This window comes from Neopsephotus bourkii, unplaced genomic scaffold (genome assembly GCF_033783945.1).
Source record: "Neopsephotus bourkii isolate Nb327-2 ecotype Australia unplaced genomic scaffold, CSIRO-AGI_Nbou_v1 NB_379, whole genome shotgun sequence".
Taxonomy (NCBI): domain Eukaryota; kingdom Metazoa; phylum Chordata; class Aves; order Psittaciformes; family Psittacidae; genus Neopsephotus; species Neopsephotus bourkii.
In genome coordinates, this window is record NW_026900884.1 from 601,631 (window position 1) to 621,583 (window position 19,953).

The 19,953-nt window shown below is 43.8% G+C and overlaps 1 protein-coding gene across 2 annotated transcripts in view; it reads left to right on the top strand.

Annotated features, from left to right (window-relative positions):
* The first annotated feature begins 17,051 nt into the window (after positions 1 to 17,051).
* The window catches only part of TBC1D12 (TBC1 domain family member 12), a 47,049-nt gene continuing 44,147 nt past the window's right edge, over positions 17,052 to 19,953 (top strand). For both annotated transcript variants that reach the window (XM_061348961.1, XM_061348962.1), the window contains exon 1: positions 17,052 to 17,875. In XM_061348961.1, the coding sequence (XP_061204945.1) occupies positions 17,067 to 17,875 (809 nt within the window). In that variant the 5' untranslated portion in view covers positions 17,052 to 17,066. The remainder of the gene's footprint in view (positions 17,876 to 19,953) is intronic.

Sequence of the window (19,953 nt, forward strand, 5' to 3'; positions counted from 1 at the left end):
ACAGCTACTTTTGTGGGCTGATTTTAAATGTATTGGAACAAAATGTCACTGAAGGCAATAACACTACATCTGAAGCCAATATGATTACCTGTTCATCCATTTCTGTATAGCCAAGGAATCTAACCAATTTTGTACGTGCGTGTGTGTGTGTACACTTATCATCTTATATTTATATATTAATGCTTTCAATGCCATGTGAGTTTTGTGAGCTTGATCATAGACTGCTAATCAATTTGTACAGTGAATCCAGCATTTACTGAAAAATAAATGATCTTTTTATTACAGAGATATGGATTTGCTGTATGAGTGAATTGGAAGCCACTAAATAATTAATTGGTTCAGAAACTATCTAGGGAAGTTAAAGAAAGAATAACTAAATCAACAGCGAAGTATCAAAAGCATGTTTAGTGTGTTCAGGCTTAACAGAAATAATTTGAGCTTGTGATGTCCCGTACAGAGTCCACTGTAGCTCTTCACATCATTTGAAGTTAATGCTCTTACTATGATTTTACTATGAGTTGCTTCGTAAATCAACTCCTGAGTTTGGAATACCTTTAAAATTAAATAAGGGAGAATAAAAGTGATGTAATATCTAACCAAATTACTTTGCTGGGAAAAATGCCTGGCTTCTCTCCCGATATAAAGGCCAGAGTTGTCAAATTCACTTTTTGGAAAGGCCTGCCAAGCATCACTATATGATAGCTTATGAATACCAGTCTGTGGGAATGCTGTGACACTTTCATATGATGTAATTTGGAAGACGGTCCCTATTTGCAATTGGGATTTCCTTGTAAAGGCATTAGGAGTACATGAAATACAGATAAATGGCTTTTTTGCAATACTTGCTGGTATCACAGTGCAATGGTTACCCAGCAGTAAAGATACTACCTCTTGCGTATTTGGACCACTAAGCAGCTAAACAGATTCCCTTAAGAGACAAAGGGGTTTCTTTTTTATTTTATCAATCTGTCATGAAGGATAATATTGAAGGAATTTTAAATGTTAAAGAACAATTGACATCAATTTAATTTTCTTGCTATTTTGGCAAAATCAAGATAGTATTTTATACCAGCTCAGCAAGAGATGATGGCTCTTTGCAGAAACTTTGCCAATGAGATCCTTTCCTACCATAATCAGTAAGGTACTTCATTGTAGTGTGGTTGACAAATTGATGGGATGCAGGGTCTCTGCTTCATGTGTGTATTTGGTTTATATAATCTAAAGAGAGTGGTTCTGTGTTCTAGTGACTGCATCACTCAAGCTTTGCCTAAATTGAGCTGTAGGTGTGTGCTGCAGCATGCTCCAACACCATCACCCAAACCGGGAATGTCGTTAGAGTATGGCTCTCTTCCTGCTATTGTACCCGAGTTTCCTTCCTGTGGCTGCCAGCATGCCCAGGGAGTGGCAGGCTTAGCACACACTGGAGTCTCTTGCTGCAACTCATTCAGGCCATATTTAGACTGCATACACAAGAGCATTTGGACCTAAAAGTTTGGGTTTTTTCAGAGTTTCCTCAGCATAGAGATCATGGGTGTTAATTAAGGACCTGATACTGGCTTCTAGCAAATATTGAGGCATTTGGATGAGACAATACTGAGCTATCCTTTTCAATCCAGCGTCTTGAGTAAATCCTATTGATTATTGAGTGACTGAAGACAGCACTGTAGAGTTTAATTTAAACACAAGTGCACTATTTCGACCTGTCAGGTCTCACACAAAAGCCGCATGTTTTTGCTAATGGCCTAACCATTTAATCTGTAAGTGCTTTCAGAGTTCTTGGGTATGCCACCTGGACATGACGACTCTTAGGCTTTTAAAATGATAGGATTGCTCAGATTTATCTCATAGCTACTCTTCAGACTGAGAGAATGCTTCATTTTCACTCCTAGAGATGAGGTCAAGGATAGCTGTCTTCCCATCATGTTCTCCAATTTAGAACTGAAGTAGAAAAGACAACATTCCCTTCCTAGGACAACTTAAATATTTTTTTTATTATTCCCTTTAACCTCTGGTGACACAGAAAATGCATAGATCTATTTTAGGGCCATACCAACCCTTCTAATTCCTTTCTTATCCTCTGTCTGCTATAGTTTACTATTCCTGAGGCTCTTTTCAGTTGTTAGTTTTGGAGCTGGACTCCAGAATCCAAAAGGACTACACTCTGGCTTAGCTATCACTGGATATGAATCATTATGCTACGTTGGTTTTTTGGCAAATTACTTTCCTGGTATTCAGAGGGATGTATCTCTTTGAACGTCCCTGTGATTTCCTCAAGCAACAGCTAGTGCTAATATAAAGATTCTGCCTCCTTCACTATTCCCTTATTTGAGCATTTTTATTAGTTTTGTCATTTTATGGAAGTCTGCCTTTTCACGTATATTTAAAGTGTTAGCAGATGACTACTCTAAGTAATAGCTATTAAGAGTACAAAATATATTTAAGTAATAAACTGTTTTAAAAAATAATAGGTAGATGGAACAATCTTCAAAAAGCTATAAATATTGAAAGACTGAAATAGTATAGGATGTTCAATCAACTGTCATTTGAATTGCAATTTTAATGTGAATAGCATTAAGAAAACAACAACTAATTTGAAAGGGTTTGCTTTGCAAAGCAACATTTCATAACTGTGCCTTTAACCTGAGCTATCTTACTTCAAATTTCTATTTAATGCTTTCTGTTAACTATAAATAAAAAAAAAACATAAAGAAATTTAACATTTCTAAAATTCTTCCTTCAAATAGTCAAATGAATTCATTATTGTGTTGAGAAACAAGTGAATTCTTATTACTGATGGAAAAAATCGTTCTCTCATTTCACCACGGTAATGCTAAAAGGAGTCTTTCTCCTTTATTTTAGTCTACCGTGTAAGACTTAGTTTAAAATCAAAATCCATGTTTTGAGCATCCTGTTTTTCACGGTTTTAGTAGATCACCTTTAGAGATAGGATCTTTCTGATCAACTTCAGTAATTCAGCCTGTTCTCCAGAGAAGTTCTGTGTTGATATCACACTGATAAGATCATCCTATTGTTTTCTTTTATCAAGATATTATTCTCCACAAGTAGCATGAGTGTCTCGGGTTTTCCCAGTGGCCCAGCTTTTATCAGGTCCCTTGCTTATTGCTCCCCAGAACAGTTCCAATTAGGTGTTTCCACCAAAGAGACCATGGCTGGATTTTTTTCCCCTCTGGCCCACTGGTTTTGACTTTCCTGAGAGAGTGCCAGTGACCCAACACTGGTATTTTTCACTCAGCACCTTCAAAGGCAAATACCTTTGAGCAGGCACCCTTCACAACTCAGGCGGGGATGAAATTCCCACTGTGACTTTTAGGTACAGTGCAACATACAGGAGGTAAAACCGGAATCTTTAACACCCATGCAGCCCTGTGGCAGTGCTCTTGACTCCTGATCTTAAGCACAATGCACTGGCAGCCATAGGGCACCCTGTAAGGCAAAGCACCTTACAAGGTGACTGCAGGTATGGTGGCGTTGAGTTGGCTCCTGACACAGCCCATAATTTAGGAGGCGGAAAGATGGTTTTAATGCAGTCTTTGTCCTTTTGCACATGAGCTTCATTTTTGAGTTGCACAGCTCCAAAGCCAACAACGTGTACAGCTGCTTGGGTATGTTGTGACAGTGGCTGCCTTTTCCCAGAGAGGCAGGGCACAGTGAGTTTTTACTTTTGCTTTTTAAAAAGAAATGAAAAATGCATTACACTGCTATAGTAATCAGTACCTATGTTATTTTAGCTAGTGTTTAATCTAGATTAAAGTCATCAAGTTAATAATAATGTGAAAGCCGGTCTATAATGAAAAGTTGACTATTAAAATGTTACCTCCATGCGCTTTGGGATACAAAGGCTTCATTGACTATCATTGCATTCCTAAAACAAGCTTTAAGATTTAAAAGTGCAATCCATCATTTCCAATAGAGGGCACACACAGCACTTTGCAGAATGAAAATTGCTTTTGCCAATGTGATGTGGCAGAACTATTAACAACTCATATTCAGACTCCTATAGAAATGAATAATTCGCGCTCCACTTCTGACAAAAAGTGACCTACTAAGTTGGGAACTTATTCCTTTGGTTTGCTTCAGAATATGCAGATTTTAATTATTCAGAAGATCAGTGTGAGTTTTCCTTCCTTTTTCACCCATGCCTCCACAATATGTAAATACTTTTTTGAGAGATGTCTGATATTTTCAAAGCGTAGACTGCAAATGCATTTTCTGTCTATACAGGACAGTACTCAGCACTCAGGAAGTGCAATTTAATCTCTACTCAAAATTATTTCAACTTTGACGGATTTTAGACAGCCACAGCATTGGTTTTTTGTTTGTTTTGTGTCTACTTTGGCTTGTTTTGTGTCTTCTAGTTTTAGAGATATAGTGAAATAGAGGCCTGTCAGGAAGCTGGAAGGCTTTCTAATACCCAGCAAATGTGACACATGATAGCCACCGAATTTTAGTGTTTCACAAGGACCAATTCAATTTCTCATCTTGTTAAAAGTCTGCATGCAGGCACTCAAATCTGGTTCAACTACACAGTCAGACAACACAGGGATGACGTTCAGTTGTTTCTGTCCTAAGAGATGACCGCACTGTTGCCACTAGTAAGGCTTAGTGCTCGGATAACCTGTGTTTGAGGAATAAAATTCAGTACACAGGATGTAAACAAGGCAGAAGTGATGCCAGGAGCCAGATAAAAGACTTTTGAAGGCTTCACAACCCTATATTCACTCTTCTTTCACATCCCTACAAGCTATCTTACATGTATTTTTGAGCAATCTTTGGATTCCTCTCGAACACTCGTTTGACAACACAAACTTTCTATTATGGAACCTAGGCTCTCAGCCTATACTGGCAAGCAATAGCAAGCCTAATTTACCCACTTCCTGCAAACTCACGGCTGGACTACAACATTTAAAGTAATTTGGCATTGATGTTCAAGGGTAGTTAAAGACGTGGGCACAACAGATAAGGTCTCCACAGCCTACACCAGCTCCTTTGGAAGTTGATTCAGATTCAAGTTCTTTATCTTCAAGGTTTTCCCAGACTTCATGCAGGTAAAGGTCACAAAAAATGTTCACATAAAGATCATCTGAAGGGGGCATATAGGGATGCTGGGGATGGACTCTTCATTAGGGACTGTAGTGATAGGACAAGGGGTAATGGGTTAAAACTTAAACAGGGGAAGTTTAGATTGGATATAAGGAGGAAATTCTCTCCTGTTAGGGTGGTGAGGCACTGGAATAGGTTGCCCAAGGAGGTTGTGCATGCTCCATCCCTGGCAGTGTTCAAGTCCAGGTTGGATGAGGCCTTGGGTGATATGGTTTAGAGCGAGGTGTCCCTGCCCATGGCAGGGGGGTGGGAACTTGATGATCTTAAGGTCCTTTCCAACCCTAACCATTCTATGATTCTATGATTCTATGATCATGGTTAATAACTACTTGGTAACTGTCACTCGTCAGAAAAAAATCCATCCTGCAGGGTGTTTGATTGCACTATCTTTGTCCCAAAAGTTCCAGCACCTCACACACCTTGCCATCTAGTGCTCCATGCCGCTTCTCTAGCAAAAGCTGAGCAAATTTGTGTTTGAATACAAAACATAAACAGAAATCCTTGTCTACAGTATATGACTCTTTCACTGTAGAAGAACATGACAAATATTAGTTGCATCAGCTATACTTTGATTGCATAAGTATTTCCCATAAGACACCCCAACCATTTAGATGGGGGACAGATCCCTTTCAGACTTTCCTTGGTTTTTCATCTATGGAAACTGTTGCAGGGAGCAGCATGATGCATGATTAGCTATTAATGTTGAGTCAGGATAAAAGAAGATATACTCCTAGAACTGAGAAATGAGAAGTGTTCCACTGTCCCACAGTTCAGACATAGCTACTATATAATGGCTGTACCTACAGCCATTACTTAATGCAGTGCTGGATTCGGACACCACAGTGATGAACAGAGCATAAAAACTCTGGTGTTGCTCACTATAGAATCACTCAGCAAAACCAGCTTTCAATGCTGTCTGGAAAATAGCTCAGGATGTGTGTAGGATGCAACACTGCATAAGTAGAAAGTGATTATTTCTGCATAGTAAATATATGCCTCTTTCCTCACCCCCATTTCTATCCATCCATGGTGCCAAGTGTTACATTTTTGTTTTTATAGATAAACATTTCTTAGTAAATATATTCAACAATGGCCTTAATAAATGATAGACTTAAGAAGTTTCTCCCCTTCTGCACTGCCTGTGATTAGCCTGTCGTACTGCCTGTGCCTGCCTGCAGCATTTCCTAAGGGATTCTCTGCCAGTTTAATGCAGTTTAAACACAGAGCAGTAAATTGAACCTTACCCTTTCCAATTGTTCCCTGTTATTCTGTTTGGCCAAGATAAGGAATCCTGTTCTTTTAAGTATAAACTCTTATTTACTACCATTTAGGACATTCACAAGCAGCACTTTGTAGACTGAGGCAGGCAAGTCTTGCTTCCAGCTGTTTATGTATGTATATACATCATCCAGCTTCATGTGCTGTGAAGCCAGCAGAACTGCTAGGACTGTAAAGTAACATGGCAAAAACCAACTGAGATGGTGTAACAGCAGGCAGGATTAAAAAGGCGAATGCATGGCCAGGAGCTGGAACAGAGTAGGGTCTGTTCACACCAACGCTGCCACTGAAAAATTGTTCACTCATTTGCTCTTCCACACCCTGTGACAATTTCTTCAAATTTCTGTGGAAGGTTTGAAAGCTTCTATGCTGGTTATCATAAAACTAAATTAAAATATTTCATCTTCAGTTCTCACTGAACTCAGGAGGAAAGCCTCTTTCAAGTTCCATCTGCTCTTCTTAATGGAATTCTCTAGCTACTAAATTTAGTGGACAGAATTCCAGAGCACCCAGGACTTGATGCTTAGTCTGGGCAACTAATTTTGTAGTCATGCTGTATATAATACATGTAGGTTCAGGGCAGATCAATTAGATTATTCCTAAATATTTGCTATGAACTTATGAATCAAAAAGAATGTGTTTGGAGGATGCAAAGACAGAGCCCTGTTCTCATAGCCCTCAACTTGCTTTACAACACTTTTTTTATTCCTGTTTTTAATTTAACAATACAAATACAATATAACTTGGCAAAAAAAAACAACCCAAAAACTAGCAATTTTTTTTCCCCTGCTTTTACTTTATCAGCCACAGAAGTGATTTTATCGGTATTAGCAACACAGTGAGCAAACAGAGCACAAGTCTGAGACAGGAATTTTCTGTAATCACCATGGGGGAAGACTAACAAATCTTTATCACCTACATATTGACTTTAGAAAAGTAAACATTCTCATTTCATGTGACCATAAATGTTGGTAGGAAAAAGTGCAAAGTAGAGTCCATGAAGGTGAATGATCTCCCACCAAAACATTTTCTGCTGTAGGCTGAGGACCATGTTGATATCCTGCCTGAAAACAGGAAAGGGTTGAGGCAGAATAAAAAATGATTTAAAATGGGCCTTATTAGTGGATGAAATAAGGAAGAATTGTTGTTGGTCCTAAACAAACCAAAGCAAACCCAAACAAACCCAAAAGTGTTAGGTGGAGAATAACCAGCCAAAATATTCTCAGGGAAAGGAGCAAAGGCCAGATCTCTGCTTCATTACAGTCTCTTGCCTTTCATTTTATCCCAGAAATATGACTCCACTAACAACACAGGGTTACTGCTCGAGTGAATGAGGATCTCAAGCCAAGGAATGTGAGATCCTGTGTTGCCTGTTTTCCCTCATCTGCTCCTTTTATTCTGCTTCATCTGTGTCTGCTCTCTGCTAGCTTGCACCTGTTCCTTCAGTGGATCACAAAGGGTGGGTTTGAACAAAATGAAAGAGAAAACTTGCAGTCTCTGTGAACCCAGCCTGAGGTTTCTGTCAGGCAGATGGACACAGCCTGTGATCAGGTAACTAATTGATTAGCTTTCCTAGAAAGAGGAAAAGAAAAGCTTTCTGGATCATCGCAGAAACAGATTTTTTTCCCCTCTCTCTTGCTCTCTCTTCTGTTAAGAATCAGTGTAATTAAATTTCTGGTTTGGATGTGTTAATGAAGACTTCTGTTTGCTTATACCTTAACCTGGTTTCAGGTAAGGGTGGTTCCTAGGCAAATCTCTGTTCCTGAGGTTACTGACATATACTGGGATATGTTAGGAGTCCTTAGCTTTTGAGTATCTTGATGGTGATATCCAGCTGATAACAGAAATCTCTACATAGGGATGTCATCTACATAGACCAGTCTGGTAGTGGTCATCATTGGAGGTTACATGGAAGGAGAGTCTTTCAGTGATTGTCAATAACCTGTAAAGCAAATAACCTCTGCTAGTCTTTAGCAGAGCAATGGCAAATATAGCTTACCCCACTGCAGTGCTCAGGGAGGCTTTGGCACTGTTTGAACCACAGCAAGAATAAGCATATATCTAAGGAAAGAAACACAGGTTGAATTATCTTAATACAGATATAGAGCGTGTTTGACCCACAAGCAGTGTAATTTAATTATAGGACTGCAGCATGACTAGGAGTGTGATAAGGAGAAACTTGCAGTGTGCAGGAGTCTGCCAAACTTCATGTCTCTGAACATCTTAATTAATTGTTAGTTATATTCTGTGATGAGATCCTGCCTAGAAGGCTTTGTGTTAAAAGTGCAAACTGCTATTAGTGGGGTGTAAAGATGTTCTTGCCAAAGCATCATTTCCAAAGAAGCAAGTGAACTGCCAAAGAGCACAACTATACTACAAATACAAGAACATCTGAGGTATTGGGAGCCCTAGGGTACAGTTATTCCTGTATATTGATTTGAGGAAGCCATTCCATGTTTTAATTACAGAAGTAATGAAAAAGCAGTGATAAACCACTAAATACATTACTGGTTCTGTGTGTAACAATTAAATGTGCATTTCAGTTATTAGCATTGGTTGGTACAAGAGGTAAGCTAATATCTGAGTCCTTAGTATGTTGTTCTTTTTGAGAAGAAAAACCCAGTGATAGGCATTGGCTATTTTTTTGTACAGGCTGTTTTTGTGGGTTTGTTTTGGTGTTTTAAGAGAGGAGTAGCATTTCTCAGCACGTATTTCACCAGGAGCAAATTGTAAATCAACAGTTTCCTTGTTCAAATTTTCCAGAACTACAGAGTATGCCTGATTTATGAGCTGCAGTTTGGGAACTGGAGATAAGAACTTACATAAGAACACAAGAAAAGTAATTCCCATCAGACTAAGGATCCATTTAGCTCAGTATCCTGCCTCTAAACCAGAGGCTGGGGCTCTTTGGCCACTGCTAGGAAAATGTCTGAGTCTCCCTGGGAGCACAGGCAGCTCCATGTCAGTGGTCTAAACTTTGAAATGATGGATGAAAGCCCCTGAAACATACCTGAGCAGTGCTATGCTGTGACTGACTGTACCCTGCTGGATCTCTCAGTCAAGCACTGCCCAGTTTTCCCTTGAATCCCTGCAGATGCTTTGCATTCATAGCACCTAGTCCCAAAACCTCCCCTCTCACTCTTTCCTAGGAGAATGCCCCTGGCTTGCGTGTTGCCTATACTCTCTCCTGTAGACAGTGCAGATGGGCTTCTGAAATTGATTTCAAGTGAGCTAACTTGCCCCTTAGAAAAGCTCTCTCCTCATTGCCTATAGAGGGGACCTGTAAAAGTGCTTAGAAATAGGGAGGATGTGTCTGAACCTTGGACTTACTCATCTACTTAGGTTCCCTGAAGCCCCTGCACAGTAGCTGTTTCTTAAGTATATCTCACCACTCTGTAGGAAGTTTTCATGACACAGGAGTAGGTCATCTGTCTCCTCAAATCATTTGTTACTGTTTTCCTTGAAGAAACATAAATACAGGAAAGAGGAAGACTAACTGGAGCTTAGGCTACTTCATCTACTGTGATAGCTAGCCCTGGGCAAAACAGTTGTCATGATTTTGGGATCAATTTAGGGACATTCTCTTTGCTTCTCACCACCAGACCTGTTATATAAGGAAAACAATTTTTAACAATTTCAGGCTTAGCACTTTCAGTAGCCATTTTGATGTTAAAATTTACTGGCTTATGAGGTTTTGTGTGCAGGCATTCAAAATGCAAAGCTGCGTCATCTTCTGGATGGCAAAGTGCTAGTGATAGGAAAAAGACTTAACTGTTTACTTTCTTATATCAGTTTTCTCAGGTTATGTTCAATATCACAGTTGGCTGGCATTTGCATTGTAATATATTAATGTTAAGGCTAGTCCAAAAAATGTTAGATATATGTCCCCAAAGAGAAAAGATGGTTCATAGTTTATGACAAAGGCATTCTCTTGAAGAGACCTCTATCAGCATTTGAAGAGCAGTCTAGGTAAACACACAGTGTTATTGCAAAGTGAGAATGTTTTGGTAATGTTAGTCTGCAGGCTTTGCAATGTAAATTCACTGTGCTAAAACGGTCAAGAGAATCGTGGCCACAGCCTTGTTTTTGGTTTTGTGGTAGAGACCAGTCCTGACAGAGCTTTTGAGCTTAACTACTAAATACCTTTGCTCAAGGTGTTAAACCTCTGAGGTTTTCAAAATGTCACACTAGACTTGAGCTCTCATGGAGATGTCAGTTTGGTGGGGAAATCAGATCACTATATTCTGCATTTCAGCAACAGGCTCTTGCTCCTGAATGAATACCTTATGATTTTCTCCATACTGACAGTAGCACTGTGTGACTTCAGTTCTGCAAATGCCACACACCAAAGTATGCAGAGGTTGCAAGCTTGTGTTTTTAGCACTGTTCACAGTATACCTTGTCATAAACGCCTGAGTAGATCCTTTGCCTGTGTTCACAGACTCCATGAAAACAACTGCCTGGCTCATGTGATTGCAGCATATTCCTTACAATTTAAACTTGGGAGTAAAAAATGGTCTGAATCACCAAAATCCGTAACTGGATGGGCCAACACAGATCAAACTGGAAACCAGAGCTGAAACTAATGACCTAGAATTGTGCTAATTATATAAGAGATGTGTGATATTTCCTGAGTGTTCAGACCTTTGAAAGGATGCAGTTATAGACAGGGGCAATTCCTAATGAGGAATGGTATTGAAAGGTCAGCTGTCAAAAATAGTCCAGGATGCAGACAGGTCTAGTTCTGTGCTGCTGATGCATTTACCAAGAAGGCTGCTTCTCTCAGGCATCAAGTCTGAGTCACTGCAGCATGTGACAAATCTCTGGAACAAGAGTCAGGGTTGCAGTTCACGCAAACCGTAAGTAAAGAGTACTGAAAGGCCTGATTTGTTCCTTACATGATATTTTAATTGTAAACTCTTTGGAACAAAGTCTACATGTGTTTTTTATTTGTACGCTGCCTCAGCAAGGACTTTTTTAGTTGAAAGTTGTAAGCTCTACATCTAATACAAAATAATGTCAGTGAAGATTGCTTCTGTTCTCTTTCAGTGACTAACAGTGCGAACAAACTAGCCAGATTCCTCTCACTTATCTTCTGTTTTGTATATATTCTCTTGTTACCACCCCAAAACTGGCATGGCACTCAATGCTGACAGCCTTCTAAGGTAGAAAAGATACTGCTCTCTTCTTTCTGACATCCAAAATGCCTGGAGTATCTTCTTCATAGCTGAGGCATTTTATAAATTGAGCTACAGGCTTTGTTACTGCAGGAAAGTTTTAGAAAAAGAACTCATCTTCATATTTATGTAACAAGACTCACTCTTTCTTTACAGATTCTTATTTGATAAAGGTGCCTCCTTTGTAAGGGTCACCTTAGAGAGCCAGGAGCACAAAGGATCTTATTACATGCAAATTGCTCTAATCAATTTGAGGACAATACAAAATCACGGCCTAATAAATTATTCACAATATTCAACTAAGCAGCTATTTTCTTTTCACTAATCAATTATGCTGCTTCTCATATGAATGTCTAAAACACTGGAGACTAAGGATCTTGCTACCAGATCAGAACTACAGTACGAATAATGTCATTTTTTAAAACGTCAGGCAACAGCACAGTTACTGTGTGGTGTGCTTAGGGTAGAATCCCGTGTGGTAATTTCTTCCATATCAAAGTGAAGATAAGAGGTTTCCACTCCGGCCAGTCATTCCTAACCTCCAACTACAGTTTAACTCTCTTTCACTTGTGATGTTTCAATTGTTTGAGGGACCTTGCCCTACCTAAAATGGACTGGTGAAATGATGTGGGATTTTGATTTTCTGAACCAGATTTCACAAAACTGTTGTAATAATTGTAACTTAGGACTGCATTCTTGCAAGGCTCAAAATGCGTTCCTTCACTCTTAGTCCTTTCAGCAGTCCTGCTCTTAAAATTCCTGGATTTTATAACCACTTATCGCTGTTTAGTCCCCATTTCTTCCCTGTGGATTGCTGACAGCCTACAGAATCCAAATTACCTGCCATCCTTGCTCATCCAAATCAGAATGACCTTCTAACATGAAACTAGTTGCCTGGGGGAGCATGCACTTTTCTGTGAATTATTGCTTTGACTTTCAGATACTTGGCTCAAAGCTGTTTCATTATGAGCTACGTGCAAACTGTATAATACATGTCCCTGCAAATCACATCTTTAATTCTTTAGTTCATTAAGATATTCCTCAGGATTGAGCATTTCTGGAAAATACAATAGAGAGTTTAAAAACCTTCATTCAGTTCTAAGCTCCATCCTGCAGGAGTGATTTTAAATCCAAAATATTCTTTAGAAATCTGGGGTGGGAGGTGATGTTTGGGGTTTTTTATTGTTTTGTTAAAATATAAGTGTGTGTATATATCTCTGTAAGATTAATCTGCCTGACTAGCAAGTCCTTCTACTGTTTTTGGCTGGGATAGTTATTTTACTTCATAGAACCTGCTACATGGATTCTGGGTCCTGGATTTGTGCTGAAAACCGTGTTGATAATTCAGGGTGTTTTTGTCATTGCTGAGCAGTGCTTACACAAAGGCAAGGTCTTTTCTGCCTCTCATGCCCCCCCCCTCCCCCCCCCTCCGAGTAGGCTGGAGGTGTGCAAGAAGTTGAGAGGAAACACAAGGGATACTCTAGACCATATGATGTCTGCTCAGCATAGAAATGTGGGGGAATTAGGGGGATGTTTGGAGTGATGGCATTTTGTCTTCCCAAGTAACCTTTTCTCATGATGGAGCCTGCTCTTCCAGAGATGGCTGAACATGTGCCTGATGATGGAAAGTAGTGAATGAATTCCTTGTTGTGCTTTACTTGTGCATGTGGCTTTTACTTTACCCCATTCAACTGTCTTTATCACAACCCACAAGTTTTCTTGGTTTTATTCTCCTGATTCTCCCACCCCACACTGGGGAATGAGCATGTGGCTGTACAGTGCTTAGTGGCTGTGCAGTGCTTAGTGGCTGACTGGGGTTAAACCACGGCAGTTCTAGTGGTTAAAATAAAAGCAAACATTGAAATAAATGCAAACATGAACCAAGTGGTTTTATTTTTTGCAAAACAACCTGCTATCCTTCAGAATCCCTGACATAATTACCAGCTGCAATGACTAAAATAAGTCCACCACAAGCCAATCCTGTGTGTTATAATCTCAGTGCCAGTCTTCGTTTTGCTTAGCTTACTCAGCATCTGGTACTGTTTTGCAGGTTCTGCATTAATAGGAGTCTACTCAAGAGTGACATTGCCATACAGCATCCCAGTTAAACAGTGAATATTTTGTTGAAAATGAGCACAAACACTGTGGATTTCCGAGTCTTCCCTTAGACCCAAAATCCTCACGAGTAAAGGCAGCCTCTGTAGCACTCAAAATGTATTATTTACTCAGCAGCCATAAAGATGAGACCCCATGTGTCTAGATGACCCGGATCACAGTGGAGAACAGAAAACCTACCATATTAGTCACAGCAAAAAGCTTAATTAAAAAGCTTTAGTTAACCAAAAAGCTTAATTAGTTCATCTTTGCTAATGGCTGTTTTTGACCAAACTAGCCTACAAAATGCTTTCACAAGAAGCTCACCTAGCATATCCAAAGGACAGGTAATCCTAGCAACCTTTACTGGGCATTTTTGTAAGCAGCTGAGGCCAATGGCCCTTTATCTGGCACAGCTGTAGCTGGATGAGATCGCATGCTTGCTGTCAAGATAGGCAAGACAAAACAAAACAGAATCAGATTTGATTTTTCTCCAGCTTCTGAGATCCCAAGAATTTTCCAGCTAAAGCCCAAAGGGGTGAGATCAGACTTGCTTGTTACATGTGCAACACCCAGTGTTGCACGTCTGACCACAGAAGTACGGTTACAAGATGACAAGGGGGTGAGGGGGAGAAATCACAGACTTCTTTTTTGTTTGCTTGTTTATTTCATTACTAAAGCAAAGCCTCAAAGGCTTTTTGTTGCAAAGTTGTAACACAACGAAGTGCATCAACTTCTTATTTAGGTGAATATTCCCAGTTTGTACAAAAAAACAATCCCACAAAAACATTGAAAGGATGACCCTTTCTTCCCCATTTCCATGTGATGGGTGGGGTCTCTCTCACCGGGCATGCCCCACCTGCCTGCTTTTAAAAGCAAGGACTTCCACTATATTGCAGGATCTTGGAAAGTGGAGTTATCAAATGGAGGCTTTCTCTGGCCAAGGATTCCCAAGAGAGTGGCACTTTCTTTGTGACCAGCTGTGAGTATTACTGTAGGAATTCAAGAGTAACACAGGGCTGAGGCACTACCTTTGGTGCTAGCCTAGGATGGGTGGCAACCTTGTGTGGGGCTTATGTTGTTACTGCTTCTCTGAGTACTTAAAGCCTCTTTGCCTTTTCTTGACTGAGACATTTGGCCTGCTTTCTCACTGAATAGAGGGGACTGTAATAACTTGCTTTTACCTCTGAGAGATGCTGTGAGAAACAACCTGCCTTCCTACATGTCCTCCATCCACCTCTGCAGTGTTAACCTGAGGAATTTTGTGATCCCCTCGTTGCTCGGGAGAGGATTCACCCCATGATTTCACAATGCCCATCCTATTTCTCTTCCCCCTCACCCTCGTTCCCTTCAGAAGCTCATGTACGTCCTATCTCCTCAAAAAAACAGAGCCCCAGACAGTCCCAGTACTGTCGTGCTCACCCTGTCCTCTCGGGCACTGATGCGGCCCGCCGTGCAGGCGGTGGCTGTGCCGTGCCAATACCCTGGCCGCGCTTGAGCTGTCCCCGGCTCTCCCCGTCCTCCCCATGCCCTGCCCGAGACGGCTCGTCCCGGCTCCGCTCCCCGGCAACACCCTGGCGTGGGCCAGGAGTGAGTAAAGACACCTAGCGCAATCCCCGCCGCCCCCAGCGAGCAGCTAGCTCCGCCTCATCGGGGAACCGGGATCAGGTCTCGGTGAGTCCTCCGCAAAACCCGCCCCGATCTAAGAACCGGGATTACTCTTGGGTCGCGGCGTCGCCGCCTACCTCCGCGCAGCTCCATCTATGCGATGCTGCCGCTTCTCCGTCCTGCCTCACCTGCCGCAAACACATCTTAACCTACGGTACCAAGCGTCCCTCGCAGCACCCTCGCTGCTGTTAAACGTCTTTTTATTACTGTTACTCCCTTAGGGGAAAAAAGGGGGTTGAAGTGTCAAAACCAAAACTACCGCGCGCACTGAGGGTGTTTAAGCACGGGCGTCCTGGGCCGCGGACCCCGCTTGAGGTGCCCGGCGGTCCGTGGGTGCTCGGGGCGGGCCGGCGGCCGCGTCCGTACAGAGACCGTGTCCAGCTGCCGGCCGCGGCCCGCGGGGTGCTGAGCTGGCTGGGGGATCCCCGCCGACGCGTTCAGTCCCAGCACAAGCAGCAAGCGGCGAGGTCGGAGTGGCGGCCCGGGTGGGTGGTAGCTCAGCTCTGCGGGAGGGCACAGGCTGCCGGTCGCCGTGGCGGAGTGGCGCGGCACAGCGGCGGAATAAACCTGAAGGCTGTGTGCCATTCAGTGGGACCTTGAGAGGCTGGAGAATTGGGCACAGAGAAACCTAATGAGGTTCAGCAAGGGCAAGTGTAGGGTACTGCACCTGGGGAGGAAGAACCCCAAGTACCAGCAGAGGTTGGGGCTGACCTACTAGAGAGCAATTCGTCTGAGAAGGACCTTGGAGTATTGGTGGATGGTGGACTATGAGTTGGCAGTGTGCCCTTGCGGCCAAGAGCAACAATAGTAACCTGGGAGGAGTGTGGCCAGCAGGTCGAGGGAGGTGATTTCCCCCCTTCTACTCGACCTTGGTGAGGCTACATCTGGAATACTGTATTCCAGTTCTGGGCTCCTCAGTGCAAGAGACAAGGAAAGCGTCCTGCAGAGGGCCACAAGGATCATCAGGGCTCTGGAGCATCTTTCTTGTGAGGAGAGATTGCAAGAGCTGGGCCTGTTTAGCCTAGAAGAGAAGGCTAAGAGGGGATCTCATGAATGCTTGTAAATATCTTGAAGGATAGTGGCAGGAGAATGGTGCCAGACTCCTTCAGTGATGCCCAGTGACAGGATGAGGAGCAATGGCCATAAACTAAAACACAAGAAGTTTCACCTCAACATGAGGAAGAACTTCTTTACGTTGAGGGTGGCAGAGCACTGGAACAGGCTACCCAGAAGGGTTGTGGAGTCTCCTCTTCTGGAGACATTCAAAACCCGCCTGGACACGCTCCTGTATAACCTGCTCTGGGCAACCCTACCTTGGCAGGGGGTTGAACCATACGACCGCCAGAGGTTCCTGGAAGTCCCGGCTATTCTGTGCAATACGGTAGCGACTGCGCGCCTTTAGATGTACTACGGTTGGGGCGGAGGGCGGCCTCCGCGGCACCTCTCTGGTGGGGAAGATCCGGTCTAGTTGGAATCTCTATGGTTCCGGATGTGGCCGCGCCGGGGGCGGGCGCGCCCTTCCCGCCCTGCCTCTCTATGGTGCCTTTCCGGGGGGAAGGGCCGGCGCTGCGCGCTTGCGTGAGCCGGGGCCGCCGCTGCCCGAGCCGGTGAGCGCTGCCGCCGCTGCGGAGGAAGGCGCGCCCCGCCCCCCTGGGCCCCCGCCGCGCCGGGGGGGCCGCGCCCCCACCCCGCTGCGCTGCTGGCATCCCCGGGGCTCCGCGGCGGCAAATGGTGGGGCCGGACGATGCCGGGGCTCCGGGCAGCGCAGCCGTGCTTCCCGCGGGCCGGCAGGAGGCGGCGGCGGCGGAGGAGGAAGAGGAGGAGGAGGACGGGGAGCGGGATGGAAGCCGGGGCTTGAGTCGGAGGAGCGGCGGGCCGGGGCAGGAGCGGCTGCTGCAGCGGTACCTGGTGGCGGGTGGGAAGCGCTGCCCGGAGAAGCCCGCCAACGGGGCCGCCTGCGCTGTGGGCCCCCGCGGGAAGATGACCAACGGGGACGTCGGCTTCCTGCTGTTGCCGCCGCCGGAGGAGCCGCCGCCGGCCCCTCGGGCAGGACGGGTCGAGCCGGAGCAGGATGAGCAGGGGCCGGGGGAGGAGGAAGCGAAACTGCAAAACGGGGGCTTCCTCCCCTGCTCACCCAGCCCGGGGGGCGGTGGCTGTGGCCTCGGGGGAATCGCTTTGGAGGAGCCGCTGAGGAACTGCCGGCTGCGGAGCGAGGCGGAGCAGCGAGGAGGGACCGTCACCAACTTCCCGCCGCCCCTCGCCCCGCCGGACGACGCCGGCAAGCGGGCGCAGGCCGCCCCTGGCGTTCGGACCTCCCGGGGAGCGGCGGAGCTCGCTGCCCTGTCCCTCGGCTTCACGGACGTGAACCTGAACTCCCGCAACACCTACGAGGTGAGCCGCCGTAGGAGCGCCCCGGACCACCTGCCCCACGGAGGGATGGCGCCCGCGACATCGGCGCTGCCGCAGGAGTCCGCGGAGAGGACCCGGCGGGCTGGCATCGCCAGCGCCGGCAGCAGCTTTGCCGAGTTCTTCACCAGGTAAAGGGGCAAGCGGTGGGGCCGGTACCGGCGCGCCCGACAGCTTATCCTGGAGCCGGGACGGGGGTTCCCCCTCAGGGCGCGGGTTGGGGTGTGCCGGGCTGTTGGGGTTGTCCGGAAGACAGCAGGATTTGGCTGCCGGGCAGCGGTTCCAACTGCGACGGGCGCTTTTACCACCAAGAAAATACTGTTACAGAGAGGAAGAGGCTTTGTGTTGGGCGTGAGGGTGACGTGATAAAGGTACTTTCACTGCTACAGACTACACGGACTTTAAACCGGAATTTGCTTCCTGTACCAGAGAATTTTACTTCCAGAATGAACGCAGTGGTGCTGATGAAACTGCTGGTCAAGTGCTGGTATTGGAAGGTCCTTTGGGGCGATTCTGAGAATTGCCGTGGAAGTTGAAAAGGCTCATAAAACTTTTGCTACTTGTTAATATTATAGATAAAATTTTTTTTTTATTCCACTATGTGTTGTGGAAAGCTTTAAGGAGTAGGCTTTGTGCCCAGATTAGCTCGGCTTCTGTTAAGTTTCTAGTACAACACCAAAAGCTTTAGGACATCCCCATGGGGCGCTTGGAGACTCTGTAGCAGGAGTCACTCTTCAGCATACTACACAGGAGAGACATCTTGAATGTAATAGTTTCTAGAATACTGTTACTTCTGTTTGAAGAAGAGAGTTTAATTTCCAATTTTCTAACAGTTTTATTTTTCAAACCTTATAGTTACTGTGACAGTCACTCTGATAGAACATTGAGTCTCCAATACAGGTAAAGTCTATTAAGTGAAGAATTGATGTAGGAGAGGAGAGGTTTGATCTGAAAGCAGGATCTGAAATTGAGAAATAAGCTCCTTCTGCCAGCCCTCAGGAAAGGCAGAGATGGATTCCCGCCTGAGGATAAGGATAGTGGCAGTTGCAGGATAAGTTTAATGCCTCACCTTTGTTTCAAGGATGAGTTGAGAAATGTCCCTCTATTCCCAGTATTTCCTGTTAGTATTCTTCATTCTCACCCTTTTTTTCCCCCGTTGTGTTACATGGACTGCAGTACTTCTTCCCTTTGCCTCATTACTTGAACACTTTGACATTGGTACTTGTTGCTTTTTGCCCCAGAGCAATAGCTTATGAAATTCTGGAGGATTTTCCTCATAGAAAATGCTGAACTTGATCTGCAGTATAAGTTGTCAGTATACACTGATGTTTGCTGTTTTCAGTGAAAGCCTGGGTAATACATGGAAAAAAAACTTATTGCTTCTATCCTGGCAAAAGCTACAGTGCTGACAACTCAGTGAAAAAAAGGCTTTGCCTAGAGTCAGTTTCATAGCCCCTGATTGACCCAACTGGCTGTGCCTCTTGTGCATTGGCCCTGGTTAGCAATACTGGCTTTAGAGGCTTTACCTTCAGCTCTGTCTATACATTCATAAAAGTGCCTTAGTTACAGCTGATTTAATCTGAACAGCCGAAATAGGATCTTCTAACAAAACCCTTCTACTTATTTAGAAAAAACCCCAAACCCAACAAACAGAAAACAGCCAACCAGAAAACCAAACCAAAATGAAACTTCTCTTCCTTGATAGATTTGTCCCTAGGTACAGTAATACTAGTTTGTAGTCTCCATTGCTTAGAAAAGTGGTAATAAAACTTTCTTTTTTTTTTTTTTTTGGAGTAGTTAGTTCTTGTTTTCTGAGCTATTTCTGACACTTTAAAAGCTTCGACTTCTCACTTTTTTTTTTTTTTAAGCTGCTCAGATTCATTCAGAACTGACAGTTGCCATTTGCTGTTTGTAAGTGAATTTTTCGCTAGTTCTTAGGAAGAGAAATACCTTGGCCATCAGTAATGAGGACTAAATTGTGTAAAAATTGCCCTGTGATTGAATGTTACAGCAACTATACCTCCTTGTGAAGCTTCTCAGCAGATGGCTGCTTGTATTTTTGAGTAGGCACAGAGCCATAAATGCTGTTTCTCCCTAAAGTTTAAGTATTAGCAGGTGGCCGTGTTCTATCAGCAGTACTTGCTGAGAGAGAACTCATTTGTGTTTTGTCAAGATGTGTACCTGCTCCCACAGTGTATAAGAAAAGGTG